This window comes from Marmota marmota, unplaced genomic scaffold (assembly GCF_001458135.2).
Source record: "Marmota marmota marmota unplaced genomic scaffold, marMar, whole genome shotgun sequence".
NCBI lineage: Eukaryota > Metazoa > Chordata > Mammalia > Rodentia > Sciuridae > Marmota > Marmota marmota.
The window spans coordinates 12,472,501-12,492,733 of record NW_026000164.1 but is presented as its reverse complement, the minus strand read 5'-3'; the positions used below and the strand labels follow the sequence as shown (position 1 = coordinate 12,492,733).

General features: G+C 41.7%; 1 protein-coding gene across 2 annotated transcripts in view; it reads right to left on the bottom strand.

Annotated features, from left to right (window-relative positions):
• Window positions 1–1,486: 1,486 nt before the first annotated feature.
• Kiaa1549 (KIAA1549 ortholog) overlaps window positions 1,487–20,233 on the bottom strand; it is a 91,186-nt gene continuing 72,439 nt past the window's right edge. Inside the window, exons 17-19 of one of the 2 annotated variants that reach the window (XM_048786857.1) lie at window positions 15,954–16,111; window positions 9,870–10,015; window positions 1,487–8,030 (exon numbers count right to left, since the gene is read on the bottom strand). In XM_048786857.1, coding sequence (XP_048642814.1) covers window positions 7,776–8,030; window positions 9,870–10,015; window positions 15,954–16,111 — 559 coding nt within the window. In that variant the 3' untranslated portion in view covers window positions 1,487–7,775. The remainder of the gene's footprint in view (window positions 8,031–9,869; window positions 10,016–15,953; window positions 16,112–20,233) is intronic. The other variant, XM_048786858.1, reaches the window with a different exon arrangement.

Genomic DNA, 20,233 nt, shown 5'->3' with positions numbered 1-20,233 from the left:
TGGTTCAAGTTCATATTCCTCCCAACTCAGAGTACGGGCTGTGGGCATGGGACCAGCCTGAACTTTCTTCTGAGCTTCAGCTTCTTCTAGTAGCTTCTTGCTCTTCCCTCACTTTGAATATGTTTACATTCAGAACACGTGAGATCTCCGAGGGTAGTAAGTTCTAGAGTTTTAATCTAAAGCTATATTTATTAAAGCATAAAGATACATGAATGACAACTGTTATTTCTTCAGCTAGGCCTATAAAACATTGCATCATGTGACCATTATATACCAATGCATTTTCTTAATTCCCTCACTGTCTTCAAAGATTTATTTTTGGTTTTGTCAAATTTGCTTAAACTTCCATCACATCCTATTGTTAGTTTTTCTTAAGCTCTTTTAACATCTCAAACATTCTTTAAGGTCTTTCTCGTATTGCTTTATTTGCTCTAATTTTTTTCTGGTTCAATTTTCCTTTGGGTCGATCCCAGGAGGGCTTATCTTATGCAAGACTCAAAACTGTTCATTGTGGTTTCAGTGATAGCAGGAGCTGTGTATTCTGAGAGGTGCCAGACATTCCGGCTGTGGACAAGACCATATTATCCTGCAGCAGCCACATGGGATTTAGCCGGGACACATCAGTAAGAGAGAGAGAGAGAGAGAGCGAGAGCGAGAGAGAGAGAGAGAGAGAGAGAGAGTGCGCACGCATGCAAATGCACACTAAAGACCAAACACAGGGCTTTGTGATGCTGGGGGTCAAACTGAGGGCCCCTTGTATGCTAAGCACACACTGTACCACTGAGCTACGACCACCCAAACTGTTTTTATATTTTAAAATCACTTTAGGTTTGGAGAAAAGCTGCAAAAGTTATGACAGAGTTTCTGTAACACCTCCATAGTTTCCTCTAATATTAAAGTCTTAATAACCATAAACAGAACAAAACCAGTAAAATTCCCTTTCTTCAACTGTTTAAACTATAGACGTCCTTGGATCTCCCTAGGGCGCCCCCTCTGTTGGTGCCACTGTCCCAGGATCCCGTCCAGGGTTCCACAATTCATTTCATTGCTGTGTTCTCCTGTGATCTGAGTTCCTTCTGCTTTTCTAAGTTGCCAAGGGTTCTCATTTTCTCAGGTTTCATCAACAACTCCAGGTTTACCCTATTACCTTTTGAGATTGCACAGACTTTAACCTTCTCCTTTATTTCTAAATCTTTTAATTCCAAAATAAATCAGCTCTTAGCAGATGCATCAATTCCATCACTGGGTAACAGGAAAACAGCACAGAGAGTAGAAAGGCGTGGCACTGGCAACGTGAGTGGAAACCGATCTGGCAAACTCCATGATGAATGGAATACGTTCAACTTAATTCCTTGGAAAACAAAGGCAGCACTTGGTGTTCTCACCAGGGACACGGAATTAGAGAAACAACAGGTCATCTCACCCAATTTTTCATGTTTTACAAATGAGAAAATTATCATGTTGCAAAGGAAATAAACAGAAAATATCACTTTGACACCGATTCATAGCATTTATTGACATTTCCATTTAAAATGCTAGGAAAGCTGTAAAAATTGTAAACATGGAAACCAAACACTTGCATAAATTATTTCAAAAAATCTACAGCACATTAGAAAAACAGTGCAGCTAATTGAAGGGTAGAAACATAACCGACAAATAGAAGGGAGGGTTCAGTTACTAAATCATATACCCATACTGAGATTTAAGTGCCCGTTTGAGACCAGCAAACCATGATTGTCAAGTTCAAGTTGCAGTATTGATGCCACCGATGGCCCCAATTTTCTCTGCACAGTTTCATACATTAATATTCATGATCTAGGAAAGAGGGTGCAGGAAGAATCAGAACAGACCTTCACCGAGGAGGAGACAAGTGGGCACCCCAGAGCAACTCTACGGGGTGACCCCTTCTGTTAATTCTAGCCTAAGCTCCAGGTCCCCAGGTGAAGCTCCAGAGGAGGGCCGAGTGGAGAGCATTCCTACCCCCACCCTCTTTTCTGAACTGATTTCCTGGAACTTAGAGCAACTTAGAGCTAAGGCGTAAGCCACAGTTCCCCTAATACCCCCCTCCTCTTTCCCCACATTTGCCAGAGGAGCAGAACACGTGTCTGGCATGAACTTGTCCCTGTACCATTCCCAACCTGCACACTTTGGAGTCAAGTTGTGAACACTTGAAATCTGGTGGACACAAGAAAAGCGCATCCATGATGCTCCAAGTAGTCCGGGAAGGTGGTTCTGGGCCATCAAGGACAGCGAGATTAGAATCGTTCCCTCCCTTCTCAGTCCCTGCTACCTTTTAAACAGAAAGAGGTGCCAGAGCAGAAAAACCCGGAGTCAGATGGCAAAGCAAGGAGCCTGGACCATTATCTACCCTGTGGGACCTTGAATTGAACTAAAGTGTTCCAGAGGAAGACACTGATTGCTTCTCTGTTTCCTAATTGCTTGTTTCCAAAGACACTTAACTATTTTTACCCTATAATTCAATGCTACTATGTCCCCCACCCCTCATGGGGATTTACCCAGGAGTGTTCTATCACTGAGATACATCCCCAGCCTTTTTATTCTCTTTATTTTTGAGACAGGGTCTCACTGAGTTGCTGAGGCTGCCCTCAAACTTGTGATCCTCTGGCCTCAGCTTCCCAAGTCACTGGAATTACAGGCGCGCATCACGGCGCCCGGCTCTGCTATACATTCTTGAGATAAATGATCAAGTGTGCTGTCACACACACAGCATGGAATGAGTGCCGTACTGTGTCACCATCATTCTTCAAGTTTTCTCAACAGTGGACAAAAGGAGTTCTAGTTCAAACATCAACAATTCCCTCCAAAAATATCAAAAGAAACCTGAAACGTGGGCCCTCCTTGCTCATTAGGTGACAAGTGTGAAGCCTATACATTTTGTGAGAATGTCACGGCAGTGGCTCATAGAAACCCCTCTCGCCAGTTACAAAAAATTCTGCAGCATGTTGGATTACATGTGAAAACAAAGTTCAACGGACTGACCCACAGGAATGTGTTTGTGCTCATGCGGACTCTCTGTGGGCACCAAGGCAGATGTCCTTGTGCTCCTGCCTGGTGACCAGCTTTGGAGCCTTGCTCTGGAGGTAGAAATGACATGGTAAGAACTCCATGAGAGAACTCAAGTTAGCATGGGACTCTAGACCAGGAGTGGCTCTGCCCCAAGGCCAGAACCTAACCAGCTGTCCTTCCAAGCGTCAAATTCATTCATGTCTAAGACTCAGGATGCGAGGGCCAAGAGAGGGGTGCTTAATGATTAACTCATGGGGTGCCGCCCATGCAGACAGCCTCTGGGGACTGGTTTGGTTACTGGAGTGCTCTCGAAGACATCGCGCTAATGCAGTCAACATTTACCCTGAACATGAGAGACGGGAGACTCAGAGGGCGCAGTTACTCATTTCAGCCCAACCCCTCCCCAGTAGACCTTCCCCTGTGCCCTGCACCACAGGTCTCATGCCCTGGAAAATCTGGTTAGCAACAACCCACTCCTTAAAAACCATGTGCCACCAAAATCAACACACACTCTGGCATTAAATAAAATTTGAGGAAAACGTGTAGCTATAAAAAAGGCAAATACATTTATTTAAAACCTGCTGTGCCCCACAAAGGATTAATGTTACTGAATGGCTAGCCATCACGATCTGCTTGGAATCATTCTTATCACTATTTGCACACTTTACATTGGATCTTTAGCAGTTCTTGATATACTCCACTTCCTTCCCCCAACTGGAGATCTTCATCAGTAAATCTCCATTGGCTTGGTCATTTGTTCAAATGTATCCTCCAGCACCATTTCCTCCTCTTTTGAATCACCCTAAAGAGTGTGGTTTGCCATACTGCAGCTGATCAGGATCAAGTTCATTTTTGACACCGGCATACACTAATTTCTTTATCCCTCCCCACTCGGGGCTCAGCCCATACATCTCACCCTTGGTTGGATAATTCCACTGTCTTCATCAAAGTGGGTTCTGCAGATGATCTCTCCCCAAGATCTTATTGCTTCCAAATATGCAACTTCTATGACTTCAAGTACCCAAAGCACTTGTATACTCTGAATTTTATGGATCTTTAATCCATGTTATTTTTTTTCCCCTCTTCCATCTTTTATACCCATCTGTACTATCTGACTTAGATTCTAAGATTTCAGAAGACCGGGCTCCATGGCTGCTGACCTATTTGGTACTGGAAACAGCAGAAAGTCAGTAGCAGAAAGATGATTAATAGATGCCCTTTGAAAGTTGGTGGGAGCGGGGAGGGGGGGTGAGTTTAAAACAAAACAAGAGTGAGGAACACGAGTCACACTGGGTTTCCAGTTTTGTCTCTGGATACATACACGTGAACACACCCACTGGCAGATCATGGCAGGTCACATCATCCATCCCAGGGCATTCACACAGGTAACAGTTTACATTTTCACAGTGCTTTATGCTTCCTCCTCAAGGGATGCCTGCACACAGGAACACATCATTTTCTTACAATTTGAGATCCTGGGAGGAGGGCAGGGGAGGCGTGTTCTTGTGGATTAAGAGAAAAATGAAATTCAGAGAAGGAACCTGACACAGGGAGTTAGTTATAAAGTAGACTGCAAAAAAAATCACTTCTCTAACAATCTCCTCTAAAATGCTGACTCCAATTTATAGTTTGTTACAACTAGAATTTCTAAAACAGGAAAAAATTACAGACATAAAATTTAAATTTTAGGGTACTCCAATAAATGGAACTCCAAAGTTATGCATGATCAACAGAAGGACTTTTTTTTTTTTTTAAGTAGAAAAACACTAACCCAGTGTCTGAAGACCCACTGGGCGTGGTGCACCCCACAAGAGCCAGTACAGTGAACTTGGTGCCTGGTAAACTACTGCAGCAGGTGTTTAGAGGAAACAAGTGCAGACCAAGGGCGCTTCCCAACAATGACCCAGTGCTGGCAGCCCTCAGGACCCATCCATGCCACGCCACACACCACCAGCTCTTCGTTACATATCATCTTTGGTCTTGACTTCTGTTCAAAGGTGTATTGGTTCTAAGAATACAGGCAGAATCCCCTTGTGGTAGTTGAAAGGCATCCATTCTGCTCTTGCAGTCACACCCTTGAAACAGAGACCCGTTTTTGCAACGCACAGAGGAGGTAACCATTTTTAGGACACATTATATGTAAAACACTTATGACACCAAGCAGAACCGTGAGAGAAAAGGTCATTTATTCCACCTGCTGTCACAAGATTTGAACTTACTATAAAGTGTCTACCATAAAACTCTGCTTGGGTATCTAAGTTTGGATATTCTGAGTGGCATGAAAAGAGGATCCATTTTAGGGACAGTCTGGTATTAAGCCAGGACCAAGAGGTTAAGAAATCAAGCCCAGAAAGGGGCCTTCTCTTCTACACTATTGGGAGCCTTTGGGGACTGTCTGACAAGAGGCTGCCAGTCCTTTATTGGGTCGACTTACTGCTATGGTTTGGATATGAGGTGTTCCCTGAAAAGCTCATGTGTTAGGCAATGCAGGAATGTTCTGAGGTGGAATGATTAGATAGATCATGAGCTGTAACCTCATCAGTGGGTTAATCCATTTGATGGATTAATACTTTGAGTTTGGCAATACTGCAGATTGAACACAGGGATTCTACCACTGAGCTACATCCCCAGCCCTTTTTATTTTGAGACAAGTTCTCATTAAGTTGCCCAGACTGGCCTTGAACTAAGGATCTTCCTGCCTCAGCCTTCCAAGTAGCTGGGATTACAGGTGTGCACCTCCAAACTCAGCATGAATTAATAACTGACGGGACTACTAGTTGGTAACTGTAGGCAAGTGGGGTGTGGCTGGAGGAAATAGGCGCTGGGAACATGCCCTTGAGGATTATATTCTGTCCCTGGCTCCTTGCTCTCTGCTTCCTGCCTGCCATGAGCTGAGAAGCCTCCCTTCACCACACCCATCCATCATGATGTTCTGCATCATCTTGGGCCCAGAGCAATGAAGTCAGATGGCCGTGGACTGAAACTGATGACCCCAAATAAACTTTTCCTCTAAATTGTTCTCATCAGATGTTTTAGTCACAGGAACAAAAACCTGACTCACGTACCTACCTTCCTGCACCCTAGTCTTTCAGTGGCAGGCAGGTGAACAATGGCTACACTTGAACTCCGCAGAACTGGCTTTCCCTGTGTCCCCAAACTCTAACTCCATACCACAAGCTTAACCAAGCATCAGCATGATTATGGAACCAATGACTGTACTCTGGAAGCTTGTTCTAGCTGTTTCCAGGTTCTTAAAACTTGGTGCAGGTACACAGGTTTTGATTAAAGCACAGCCCCAAATTCTACCTTGTTATCTTTTGTTTAATCAAAAGTATTAATTCATCTGATAAAAAGAGGCTCAGAGTGGGAATCTCGTCTCTAAGCCTGCATTTCCTCTGAGTTTCACTCAGGCACCAGAAAACAGAACAAGTCACTCCCTTTCTGACTCTAATGTGGGACGTGGGGAAACTTCAGGAGCATGTTCTAAGAGAGATGACCCCCTCTCTCTGGCCCACAGTGCATGAGACAGTTTTAATAGTCACTCAACAAAGTAATAACACAATAAAATCAGAAATGAGGGGAAACTCTCTCCTTTCCCTTGTGGTCTCAAAACTCTTCTTGACTCTTCAGGGTCTGAATCGGACTCTGTTCCACTTCCAGGTCTTGAACACAGGGAAAGGATTACTAGGGATGGATTCACAATAATTTGGTGGTCCTAGAAATTGTTTTCAATAATGTCTGCTTACAGAAGACTTCTCATTCAAACATAATTTGTGAGCAGATCATGAGCAAAGTGCAAGGATCTACCAGTTAGGACTTCCTGAAAGCCTCATTCTGTAGGACTGGCCTCCATGGCATGTGCTGAAATGGGATGCCATCAGGAGTTGCACCTGCCCAATTACTAAACAGCAAATACAATTAAGAAGGTAAATCTAAATTTTGATATGTATTTTGAATAACCAAATAAATATTAAGCTTTCTCCCACTACTTGGGAGTTGCTTTTCTTTTCTTTTTTTTTTTTTTCCCTCTAGAACAGAATGAAACCTTCGACCCATTCTTCCATTGCAAAGCCAACGTTGCATTTCACAGACACAAAGGCGAAGGGGCCCTTGGGGCTGTAGCACCACAAAAAGGAGGAAGAACGCAGGCGATGGCTTCGTTTGGAGTCTTCAGGCTCTTAAACTATCATTTGGTTTCTCACTAGTAGCTTTTTTTAAAAAAAAAATCTCCCAACAGTCTTAGTACTCTTTGTTGTTAATATTCCTATTAAAATAAGTTCCTATGGAGAAAAAGAGGGAAATCAAGCTGTTAATAAAATGTCTTCAAATCTCTTCTTAGAAAACAAAGCAGCAGGTACATCGTACATGTCAGTCTGAATCCCTTGGAATCGCTGGGTTCCTTCCAACCCGACACCATCTACACATTTTCATCTTTTGCCTTTAAAAAGGAGACTTAAACAAAATTGTTAGCTTAGGTTTCTGTTTTGTTTTTGTGAAGTGCTGCTGGCTTTTGGCCAAAAGTACATACATTTCAACTGAACCCAAGTGGCCACCAAATTGCCAATCTAGGAAAAGTATCATGGGTGTTGTGTGACTTATGGCATCTTCTAAAATTGCCACTTGCTCCCTCACTCAGGCAGCTCGCCCAGGAGATGCTCATTCCGCTTACAAACACCCGCTCAGTTGATTTCCTTTTGGTCTTGCTTCCACGGGAAGCGGATACTTGGCCAACCTGCGGGCGAGGCCCATCAGCTGTGGAAGTTCTGCACGGCGCTCTGTTTCTGGGAGAGCCGGAGGAGCTCCTCGCGGATCGCTTTGATGAGGGAGGCTGAGGAGTGGCTGGGCTGGAGGTCTTCCGTGGAGCTGGTAGGGTAACCCAGCCCAGGGCCTTGCAGTCCCCGGTGAGGAAGGTTCCCGGGAGGAGCTGAGGGCTCCCTGCCTGAAGTCCTTGGCACCTGAAACAGCGGTGAAGAAGAATAATCTTGATGTCCAAGAACGTGAGGCTGAAAAACATGGCAAACGTTACTGCACTTCCCACGCGGCAACCAAAGGGAACATCAAGTTCAAGTTGGCATTGGGAAAGCTCATGGGCTCCCTCGCCCACCTCCCAGGGTCACTCGGCCCTCCAGCAGGGCCCTTGTGGCCTGATCGCCTGTGCACAGGGTGTGGAGTGAGTGGGTGAAGCGGGTGTTGGTGTGGAACTCACCACCACAGGACAACAGGCAGGGACCTGGGGAGGTGGAAAGGGAGAGCAGGCAAGCACCCCATGAAGGTGAGAGGTCAGAGGGCAACACTCAAGAGCAGAGGGAGGTAAGACTGGGGCAAAGGGGATGGAAAGAACCACTGCCTTAGCCTGGTCCGAAGTCCCAAGAGTATGTACCTGAGAACTCAGGCGGGACCACGGAGCCTGGGCCAGATCACAAGATCATCTTGTGTCTTATCAATCTGTGGTCTTGTTGTAGTGCTGAGGTTCAAACCCAAGGCATGGGGCATGCTAGGCAAGCCGCTGAGCTGTGTCGCCTGCCTATCTATCAGCAATCATCTACCAATCTCTCCATCCATCATCTATCTTCAGGTACTGGGTATTGAACCCAGGAGTGCCACTGAGCTATTTCCTAAGCCCTTCTCATTTTTTATTTTGAGATAGGGTTTAGGTCACCAAGACCAGCCTGCAATTTGTGATCCTACTGCCTCAGTCTCCTGAGTGGCTAGTATTACAGGTGTGTGGCCCCAAGGCCCAGTGTCTTTCCATGTCTTTTCAAGTGCAATTTAAAGTTAAGTTATACACACAAAAGTAGACAATTGTCCTGCTGATGTCTGCAGAACATGGATTAATTTGGCATTCATTTGACAAGAACAATTATGCTTTTCAGTGATTTTTTTTTCATTTTTAAAATATCCTTCATAATTTTTTCAAGTGGAAGAAAAAACTTCACATCCATGCACTAAATTAGTGTATAGGTCAGTGTGGTATATCTGTGTACTAAAAACCTTAATGCTAAAAGCGAGAGAAATGTGGCCTCCTAGTCCTGAATTATTTCTTTCTACATTTCACTCCTCCATAGAGCAATAAAGAAATCCTTCAAAGTGAACATTATTGGATTTGACTGGAAAACCTGAATCTCAGTAGAATACAATGAAGGCAGAAGAAAAAAAAAAGTGTCGATAACTTTAAGCAAAGACCTGCAATTGTAAGTCTGACAAATGTCTTTTGGGGAAAAACAAACTCTAATGTGAATTTACTTTCACTACATAAAGCATCTAACCATGACTTGGATCTAGCATAGCTGTTAGGAAGGTTAAGAAATTCAATAAAAGCCAGAGCATAAAGATAAGGATAAAACCTAAAGTGATAGTTTGGCTTGTATTTTCAAACTTCATTAATTTATCCCTCGAGGATATAAAATTCTTGAGAAAAACAGAGAAGGGCACTTGTAGAAATTAGCTGTTCCCACACTGAGGGAGGTCTATGCCTTGAGACCCTGCTACCTCTGAGATCACTCCAAGACCATCTAGCACAGGGGGCATGGTGGAAATAACATCAGCAAGCCCCACAAAGCATATGGTGAGATCAGGGATGTTCATATAGTGATCATACCAAGACCATGTCCAGATTTTAGCTACCTTCAGGTTCAGACTTGCTACTTAAAGCCATGGAAATTTGCCTCAAGAAAGTACGTATGCTTTCCAAAAGTGGGAGAGAGTTTGCTACAAGCTACAGGCAAACACACAGCAAGGTGAAAACAGGGAAGGAGATTAAAAATGGATTCCCCAAGAAGCAGCAGCTAAATTTAAAGATTGCGTGAGAATTTTAACTGATGGCCCAAGTCCCGGATACTCACGGCCTCCCTTCGCCCTGCTTCCTCCTCCCCATATGCAGACCAGCCCGGTCCTCCATATTGGCCACCTCTGCTGGGCGGGATTTCCACGGGCTGGGCCCCGATTCTGCTAGCAATGCCCACCTGCGTCAGGTGCTGGATCTGGGAGCCTGGGAGGAACATGGTGCAGTCGCTGGTCAGCATTTATAGGAGAGGAAGGTTATGGAGTAAGATACCATCCGCTCTGACCACTGGCCCCTTTAAGGACAGGGACGATGAGCAATGTTCAAACAGTGCCAGCGCCATCTCCAGAAATGGCCTGTCCCACGAGAACAGCCCAGGAACTGCTCTAATTCCCTTTCAATACAGGGGCTAATGGTGACACATCAAAGGTCTGAGGATGAAGGATCACAGAGGGCACTTCTGCTCTTGTCTGTAGGGTGACACCCAGGGTGGCCCTGCTGATTTTTTAATTATGCTAACTCAAAGGTTCTAGAGCCATAAAGAAGTTGACACCTGGTTCTTGTTGCTTATAGCTTTGAGATTCACAAAGAGCAGAATATCCAATATGCCTTTTTTTTCCCCTGTTATTGGGGATTGAACCCAGAGGTACTTAACCACTAAGTCATATCCCAGCCCTTTTAATTTTGAGACAGGGTTTCACTACATTGTTTAGGGCCTATGCTTTTTTTTTTTTTTTTTGGTACCAGGGATTGAACCCAGGGGACTAAACCACTGAGCCACTTCCCCAGCCCTTTTTATTCTTTGAGACAGGGCCTCTCTAAGTTTCTGAGGCTGGCTTTGAACTTGCGCTCCTCCTGCCTCAGCAGTGTGCCACTGAGCCCAGCTGCTTTTTTCTTAAAAGGCGGAAATGTGTTTGAATTCAGAATGTTGAGGCCCTTTTACTCACAGTGTTCCCATAACTCAGCCATAGCACAAGCAACACCTCACACCTCACCTAGCCAGTGAGGGACACTGAGGTAGACCAGCTGACTCTGTGGCACTAACTCCCAGACACAGGAAACCTGTAGCCTTGTGTGGCTCGGATGGTCAGGTGTTAAATAACCTATTTCCTCGGACACCAACTTTTGGTATTTGGAAATATCCCTATACTGCAAATTAAAGGAGGAAAAAAGCCATCTTTATTTATTTCATCTTATTTAACTTCACTTTTTATAGCATTTAGAATGGAACCCAGGGCCTCGTGAATGCTAGGCACGTGCTCTACCACTGAACTATACTCCTGGTCCTAGAATATGATCTTTATGTGCTGTGAAATGAAATACTTATTTCCAAATGCTCCCAGGATCATCAAGTTCATCCATGATGCTCAGGTTCTAAGAGTTCAAGAGGGGAAAGTCCCTCCATCTGTAAGCCCACTCCTACCCACGTTATCTAGTTATCAGACCTTAACTCATCAGCTGCTTTTAAGAAAAGAGCTCCCGCTGGTTTTATCTGGATACATATATTGGTAATTGAAAGTCAGGGAAAATTGTCCAGGCCTCTGGCGGAGCAATGAACTCCACTGGAGCACCCATCCTTTACCGAGAACTCACAGCGTATTGACATTATCTGGACTATCGGCACTGTCTACTTAGCAGGCACTGCCTGAGCAAATCTCGTGAGGAGCTGTGAATCTAGCCGGGTGTTCACAGTGGTTTCCAAAGGTCCAAACAAGTGCGCAGGGGGAAAGCACACAGTGGCTGCCATCTTAATCCAAACATGATTCTGCTCCCTGCTTTGATCACTCAACAACACAGCACAGGCTCTCCCCTGACTCTGCGTGGAGCTCAGAGTCTGGGCTGATTCCAGCTCAGCCTCTGACAAGCCCGCTCCTGTGGGCCTGGCTTTCCAACATCTCCAATGCTGTGAAAAACCCAATCAGATTTATTTCAAGGATTGGAAGATATGAAAAGAACAAATGTGGGCAAGGCAACAACTGGTGATTCCTAAATTCCTCTTTTCTTTTTTATTTTTTTGGAAACAGGCTGGTCTCAAGAGATCCTCTGGCTTCAGTCTCCTGAGTACTGGGACTATGGGACCTGCCACCTTGGCTAGCACTTCTTTTCTGGCTTTTTATATTTTCATCTTAAATAGCTGTGCAGTTTACTCAGTGATGCACTTACTGGGAATCCTAAAAGTGAATACTTTTTTTGCTGTTCTGAATAATGCTGTGATAAACATCTTGACACACATAATTTCCACCCAATGTTTTGAATTTAGGGGATTTCCTTTCACTTTCTAGAAGTGAAAACACCAAATCAAAGATTCATGAGTCCTATTATCAAACTGCTTTCCAAATGTTTTAATGATTTACACCACCACTGAAATAACATAATAGTAATAATAATAAAGGCAGCTAGTATTTATTGAAAATGTACGATATGCTAAGCACTATTTGGGGCACTTTACATCTTTTATTTTATTTAATCAGCAAAATTCTATCATAAAACCATCTTTAAAAAATGATTCATGATTGTAGTTATGCCTCACTGTGGTTTTAATTTGTATTTCTTAAGCTATTTTCAAAACTGGAACCTTTTCCAAGTTTTTCTTTTATAGGGTACACATATACACACACATGCATCTTTTTCTATTTTTCTGTATGTGTGTGTGTGTGTGTGTGTGTGTGTGTGTTACTGGAATTGAATCCAAGACCTCATGCATGCTAGGCAAATGCTCTACCACTGAGCTATGACTTCAACCCTTTTTATTTGAGGCAGGGTCTTGCTAAGTTGCCCAGGCTGCCCTTGAACTTGCAATCTTCCTGCCTCAACCCAAGGAGCTGGGATTATAGGTATACACCACTACATGTGGTCTATACACATCTTTAATTTTTTTTGTATACTTATAGATGGACAACATGCCTTTATTTTATTTATTTATGTGGTACTGAGGATTGAACCCAGTGCCTCACACATGCTAGGCAAGGGCTCTGCCACTGAGCTACAGCCCAGCCCCCACACAGCTTTCTCTTATGAATTCTTTCTTTCAATATTTTGCCTATTCATCTTTTGAGGCTTGCCCATTTGTCAATTTATAGGAGCTATCCTCTATAATAAAAATGACTTTTGGTTATAATATACCTCAAACTTTCCCTAGGTAGTATTTCATTTTTGGTTATGTTCAGAAATATACATGTTTGATAATTTTTATAGCCAGAAAGATAATTATACTAGATCCCAACATTTTCCATTGTAAATTTTAATACAATTTCTTCTCTTACTAGAAATTGTTAGAATAAAACTCCCTCTTCAAATGAGTGACACATAGAATTTCCATATCCATCTAGATTTTTAATAAACAATAAATCTGAATTTTGTTTAGTATTTATACTGTGCAGCAAGGCTCACATAACGCAACATTTCACAAGAGAAATAAGACTCATCACAAAGCCTAGCATAAAGGATGAGAAGTCCCAATACTTTTTTTTTTCTTTTCTTTTTTTTGTGGTGCTGGAAATTGAACCTAAGCATGCTCTACCACTGAACTATATACCCTTTTATTTCTTATTTTGAGATAAGGTTACCAAAGCCAGCCTCAAGCTTATGATCTTCCTGCCTCAATCTCCTGAGTCACTGAGATGAGAGGCATAGACCACTGTGCCCAGCCATTATTTGTTTTGAGGACTAGCAGATAATGCAAGATATAAAAACATCCTGGAAGACTAAAATGGAAAGACATCTCGCAATTATTGCGAATTTGGAATTGGCCTAAACTACTTTCTTTTTTTTTTTTAATCTTTATTTTGTTTATTGATTTTTATGTGGTGCTGAGGATTGAACCCAGTGCCTCACACGTGCTAGGCAAGCACTCTGCTACTGAGCCACAACCCAGCCCCCTAAACTACTTCCTTTATAACATAGAATGATATATGTTCAGAAAATAAGAAATAAATTATTTAACACATCATGGTTCCCTCTCATTGAAGCCTCAGTCTTCCAAAAGGAGGCTGAAGAAATGAATGGAAAAAATAAAAGCGTGACTTTGAGGTTTTGTAATAGAACACAGTAAGATGATATTGAACTTAAAAAAATCTCGAAGAATAGAGAGCTGTTACGTACCCCATTTGAATCAAATGTATGATATGTCAAGATCATTGTAATGTTTTGAGCAACTAATAAAAAATTTTTAAAAAAGTAATAGGGAGAGCTCAGATCTTATACTACAGATGTTCTAGAACACAGAACAGCATTCATAAATAGAGCTTATACAGTATCAACCACTCAGAAGTTCAAGTTCTATTAAATGGAATGGTCATTTGTCATTTGGGGACAAGTCTGGACCACAGGTAAACTGATGGGGCAACCCTTCCAACTGCCATGAAGAAATTCCACTCAGCCATGTTGGACACAGACCACCACCAGCATGTGCCTCCTAGGGGTCTGAAGTGTTTTCTCAGGTGTTCCACTTATACTTCTATTGGACCAGTTAGGGACATTGATCATAAAGTAGAGCTGTCATTGAAAATTGGGGGATTTACAAAGAGTTCAGAACAAATTCTTCCCAAATATCAAGCATCTGCTGAACCTGAGGATGGGATCTGGGTTTGAAAATTAACATAAAACTCCAAGGAGGCTCTGAGACAAATGTTTTTTGTTTTTGTTTTTGTTTTTTTGTATTTTCTTCTTAACTTACTTTCTGAAAATAAATTTGTTCCTTATCTAACTGTGATTATTGAGATCTCTCAATTCAGAAATCATTTTTCATTCCTTTCTTTCTTTACTAAAATTCAGAAAGCTCCTCCTTTCTGAAAATATTTACATATGTCTCAAAACAGATAAAACCCAAGAGCAGTTGGCCTATTAAAATACAGATGCTTATAATTCTTTCTAAAAAAGCAAAAATGAATACATAAAAGGAAATTTAATCACATTTCAATTGTGGTCTTTAAAAAAAATCTGTACTAAGTAAACCATATTGTGCAAAATGCTTCTCAAATCAATTAAATAAATATATTTTAGAAGGTTTTACAATTTATTTTCTCTCTGGCTTCAAAATCTCCAGAAATTGAAGACTTTAGCATATATTTGTTTAAGAACAGAAGTTGGAAACTTAACTTCCTATGTGGAGATATCCTGGCATAGATTTTTATTTTAATTTCATTGGGTAGTTAAAACAGATGCTGTTTTCAGGGATTTAAATTGTAATAATGGTAGAATAAGAAAACATGACTTCCACCACTGAATGATGGTAGAAGTGGTGCTGGTTACCCAGGAACGGCATTAGGAGAACTCTCTAAATGAGGACTTAAAGAGGGGCAGACAGGCGTCCACACAGTGCCAGGGTGGCTCCGACTTCCACAGGTGCTCTATCATTGACTCTGCTCTTGTCTGAGACAGTTGAGGGAGGGCTTAGTCAAAGGGTCACAAAAGTGACAATAAGAAAAGGGAAGGAGATAACAGGGTTTGCATTCTAATCTGAAATCCAAAATGCTCCAAAGTCCAAAACTTTGACATGACATTCAAGCAGTTTCCGATTTGGGAGCATTTTGGATTGGGGATTTTCTGACCAAGGATACTCAACTAGTAAAGTCTATTAAATTATTAAAACACACGCAAGAGCACACACACAGAAACACTTCTGGTCCGAAGTATTTTGGATAAGGGATACTCAACCTGTACTTAAAAAGGCAGAAGGGAAAAGCCGAGGGCAGGGAGACTTGAGGAGAAAACAAAGGTTGCATGCTCTCCAAAAGTGACCCAATAAAACGAAATCTCCCTCTAGCCACTGTCCAGCAACTCTGAGGGTTGTTCACTACAAGGCACAAATGCCCCTTCTTTTAAACTCAGTTTGATGCCGTCCTAGGGCTGCCACAGACCTCCCGTTCACTGGAGAATTTAGCCATGCCTTCCTGGAGGGTGTGTGCCGCAGTTTCACTGTGACTTGGCTGATTCAGGAATCGGCAGACAGCAGCCTTGGGGGGCTCTGCCACAGCCCTTCCCCTCCCCTGTCCTCATCTCTACCAGAACCTGAGAGAAAGGAGCTCTGGCCAGAGAAGAGATTGCTCAACACCAAGACGCTGACCCTCTGGGAAGCCTAGCTATGGCCTTTAAATTTATTCCTAAAGTAATTCCCCCAGAAATGTAAGCTCAATCGCCACATTACCTGTGGTGCTCCCAACAGGCCGGGGCCGGGCCACCGATGGCATCTCTTCTGAATAGATCCCTCGGGCAGCAAATGGAGCTTCTGCTGACGACTGTGGCTGCTGGGGCTCAGGGGGTGCCAGCTCTGAAGATGGCAGCAACCCAGGGCCAAAACCCGGTCTGAAGGCAAAGCATAGGCATCAGGACTATGTTTCCCCTGCGCTGGCCTCTACCTAGTCGGTCCCACCCTGCAGAAAATGCAGACTTCTCTGTCTACTTGCTTATCCTCCTCCAGCTCCTGGAAGGTGGGAGACGGAAACCGCTCCCTAAGGTGGATTTTATTATTCCATGGCCCTATCTCAGTACTAAGCTGATGTTCACCAGTTTATGCTGAGTGATTGGATATATATAGTTCTTCTATTTAAAGAAAAAGAAGGGAAGCTTTAGTTTCCAGATCAAAGAAAGGCACAGATTTCCAATAAAGCTGTGGTCCTCAGCCATGGCTGCCCATCAGCATCACTGGGGGAGACGAAATCCTGGTGCCCACGCTGCACCCCAGACATGGTGTAACCAAGACAAGGGCTTTGAAAACACTCCACAGGTGTGTCTATCGAGGGCAAAAACCCATGTTCTAAGGCAATTTGGTCTATTTTGTTCTCCAGATGTCTTTAAACTCATAAAAAGTATTGAGGAACTCCCAAGAGTTTCTGTTTATATGATTACATCTACCCACACTGATGGTATTATTAGAAATTAAAACTAAGAAAATGTTTCAATATTTTAAAAACTCATTTACAAAAACTACAAACCTATCACATGCTAGCATAACAATGTTATGAATTTAGTTACATTCTCCAATCCCTCCCCCTCAGATTAGTGAAAAGAGTAGCACTCTTATTTTATTCAGACTCTCTTAACATGGGACATCTGGATTCTCAAATATTTTACAATCGGTTGACACATGTTATTTCAGAAAGAAAATCTGCCCTTGCAAAACATTTCTTAGAAGAGTATTTTAATAGCCTTTTTTAGAAAGTACTTAAATAATACTTCAGATATTCTTCTTGAGACCACACCAAAACTTAAGTGGTAATTCCTTAAGGATTAGTTGCAATGCAGGATCTGAAACAATATCAGATGGCTCTATCTTGACTTTGAGTGGATCTTCAACCCATGCATCTACCATTGGGAGAATACTAGTTCACTGAATCACAAAGACATGATGGACATTCACATGCCTAATTCTACAGTATCAAAAATTCCCCTGCTTCACTGGAACCACCACGCTCATCCAGAAGAGTGCTAGGATGCTCTCAAGTTCAACATGGCAGACAAAAGGTTCTAGTCTAATTTTCACTTGAAAGCTCAATTTTACCATTGACAAAAAGACTGTCAGTTGTTTTTCTTGAAGTAAGAAGTTCATTTCATTCATGTTCAACACAGTGATAAACTCCCAAGTCTGAACATGATGTTCATCAGTTGTTTAAATAGAAAGCGAGGAGGCAGTTGGTTCCATTCAGTCACAAACAGCAGAGCAGGTGCTCTCCTCCAAGATCCCATATTCAGCACAAGGGCCTTATTTGTCCAGTCAGTACCTCCACTTTTGTCACACAGACTATGAAAGACTCAAGGGCCTAGTTTGAATAAAATTAATTTTTACTACTTCATCAAGAACATACTAACATAAAACTGGCTTTAAAAAAAAAAAAACTGCATTTTATCTGCAGCTACCGAAATGAGATTTTTCTCCTTAGTTCCATTTAAAGCAATGTGTTACATTGCTTGATTTTTTTAAAAATGCTAAATCACCTTCACATTGCTGGAATAACTCCAATTTGGCTGTAAATGATATTCTTCTGTACGTGTTGCTGGATGTGTTTGCAAGTATTTGGTTTCATATTCTTTCATGTCTATATTCAAGAGTGAAACTGGCCCTTAACGTTTTCAGTCTTGCAATGACCTTGTTCTTATGTCCTTGTCCTTGAGGTCCAATGACCCTGGTCTCATTAAGTGATTTGAGGGTAGTCTTTCTTTTTCTACTTTTTATTAGCTTGTACAACATTGGCCTTTCCCTCCATCATGTTTGGCAGAGTTCACTGTTGCAGCCATCTGGACCTGGAGTTTCCTTTATGGGAAGAATTTTAATTATGATTTCCATTTTTAATAATTATATGATGATTCAGATTTCCTCTTTCTAGAAATTTTTCCATTTCAAATTTATTAACAAAAATGTGTTTGTAAAATCTTTTAAGATTATGTTAATTTGTCTTTTTCATTCCTATTGATGATTTGTTACACAGATTACTTTATCAAGTTTGCCAGGAGATTTGTTTTCTATTTTACAGTCTATATTATTTCCTTCCTTCAATTGGATATTCTTTTTTAACTTCTTGAGATGGGTAGTTAGATTGTTGATTTCCAGCTATTTTTTCCTTCCAAATACATGTGTTAAGGATAACAATTCCCTCCCCCAAACATTACCATAGCTGATCCTACAACTTTTGATATATCGCACTTTACTATTCATTTTAGAATATTTTAAATTTTCTATTGTGATTTATAAGTGTATTATATGTTATTTAGCAGAGTACTGAATAATTTTTAAATGTACATGGGTTTTCTAATTATCTTTTATTATCATTTCTTAATTTTACTAGGATGAACAAATATATTTTTATTTAATTTTTTTGAAATTTAAGATTGGTTATGGCCCAAGATATAGTAAATTTTTCATTATTTTTGTGTGTATGTTGTACTGAGGATTGAATGCAGGACCATACATGTTAGGCAAGTGCTATGCCACTGAGCTATATGTCTCCCAGCTCTTAAAAAAAATGTGTTTTAAAGAGGTATGCTGGGCATGGAGGCACATGCCTATAATCCTGGCTACTCAGAAATCTAAGGCAGGAGGATCACAAGTTTGAGGCCAGCCTCAGCAATTAAACAAAGCCTTGTTTCAAAACAAAATACAAAAGTCCAGGGATATAGCTCAGAGGTAGAATGTGGGAGGCCAAGAATGTGGGAGGCCCTGGGTTCAATCCCCAGTACTACCCACCCCTAAAAAAATGGTGTGTTGTGCAGTATTGAACATTCCATGTTTTATGTATATCAATTAGCTCAAACTGATTAATCATGTTCAAATCTTCTATATCCTTTCCATATCTTTATATTTTTGACATGTCTTTCATAAGTCAAATACCCCTTTTTAAAATCCAATATAATGATATTGGTCTTTTAATTAGAATATATAGCCATTATCATTTAGTGAAACCACACACACACACATACACCCTTGAATTTAGATCTCCACCATCTTATTTTGGCTTGCTGTAAGTTCTGCCAATTTCGTGTTCTTTTTTCTCCTATTTCCTATCTTCTTTTGGATTATTTTAAAATTGTTTTCTTTCTTCTTATTATATTTAAGCATTTTTCGCACTGTTTTAGTTAACCTAAAAATTACACCAGAATCCTTGACTTACAATAGTCTAACACAAAGTAGTACTTTTATATATCTTCCCAGACAATAAAACTGAACTCCATATTAAGCATATTAAGTATAATTGTAAAATGTATGTTTGACAGCTCCAATATCTGGATCCCCTGTGGTTCTACTTTTGTCTGTTGCTCCTGATTTTATTTTCAACTGTGTTTTCTTTTCTTCTCATATGCCTGGTTGTGTGCGTGTCCATGGGTGACATGTACTGTAGAAACAGTATAAGGCCTGGAGTGTATTAACCATTCTGAGGGGGGGGACTCACATGTGTTCTGCCAGAGAGAAATCCCTCATTAAAATTCAAAGCTGAACGTCAATCTCTGAAGGGACCAATCTGCCTATGACCCACCCTTTCTCCCAGGGCCTAAGGATTAGAACTCAAAACCTTGGGTGTTTATCAAGGTCTCTCCTCCTCCCCCCAAGCCCTGTACGCAGTCTCTTAGAGCTTCATCCACTTTCTCAGCATCTCAGCTGCCTCTTCTGGAGTCAGCAGATGCCACTGGGAGAAAAGTGACCCCAAAGAAGGGCTCACTTCTCTGGGTTCCCAGATCTTGGTCCCACACTGCTGCACAGCTCTGTTAGCCCTTGGAGTTTAAAAAACAATTAATATCTTATCTAGCTTTTCCAGGTGTTCCCAGCAGAAGGACCGGTTCAAACTCTCTAGCCTGTCATTACTGGAAGCAGAACTTAAGTCCTAACTTTCCCCCCTCCTCTTCTGGTTAGATCAAGGGAAGATATAAATCACTTTTACATCTCTGCTCATATTAGTTAAAAGACATGGGTTTACAGAGTTTAAAAAGAGCAGCCTA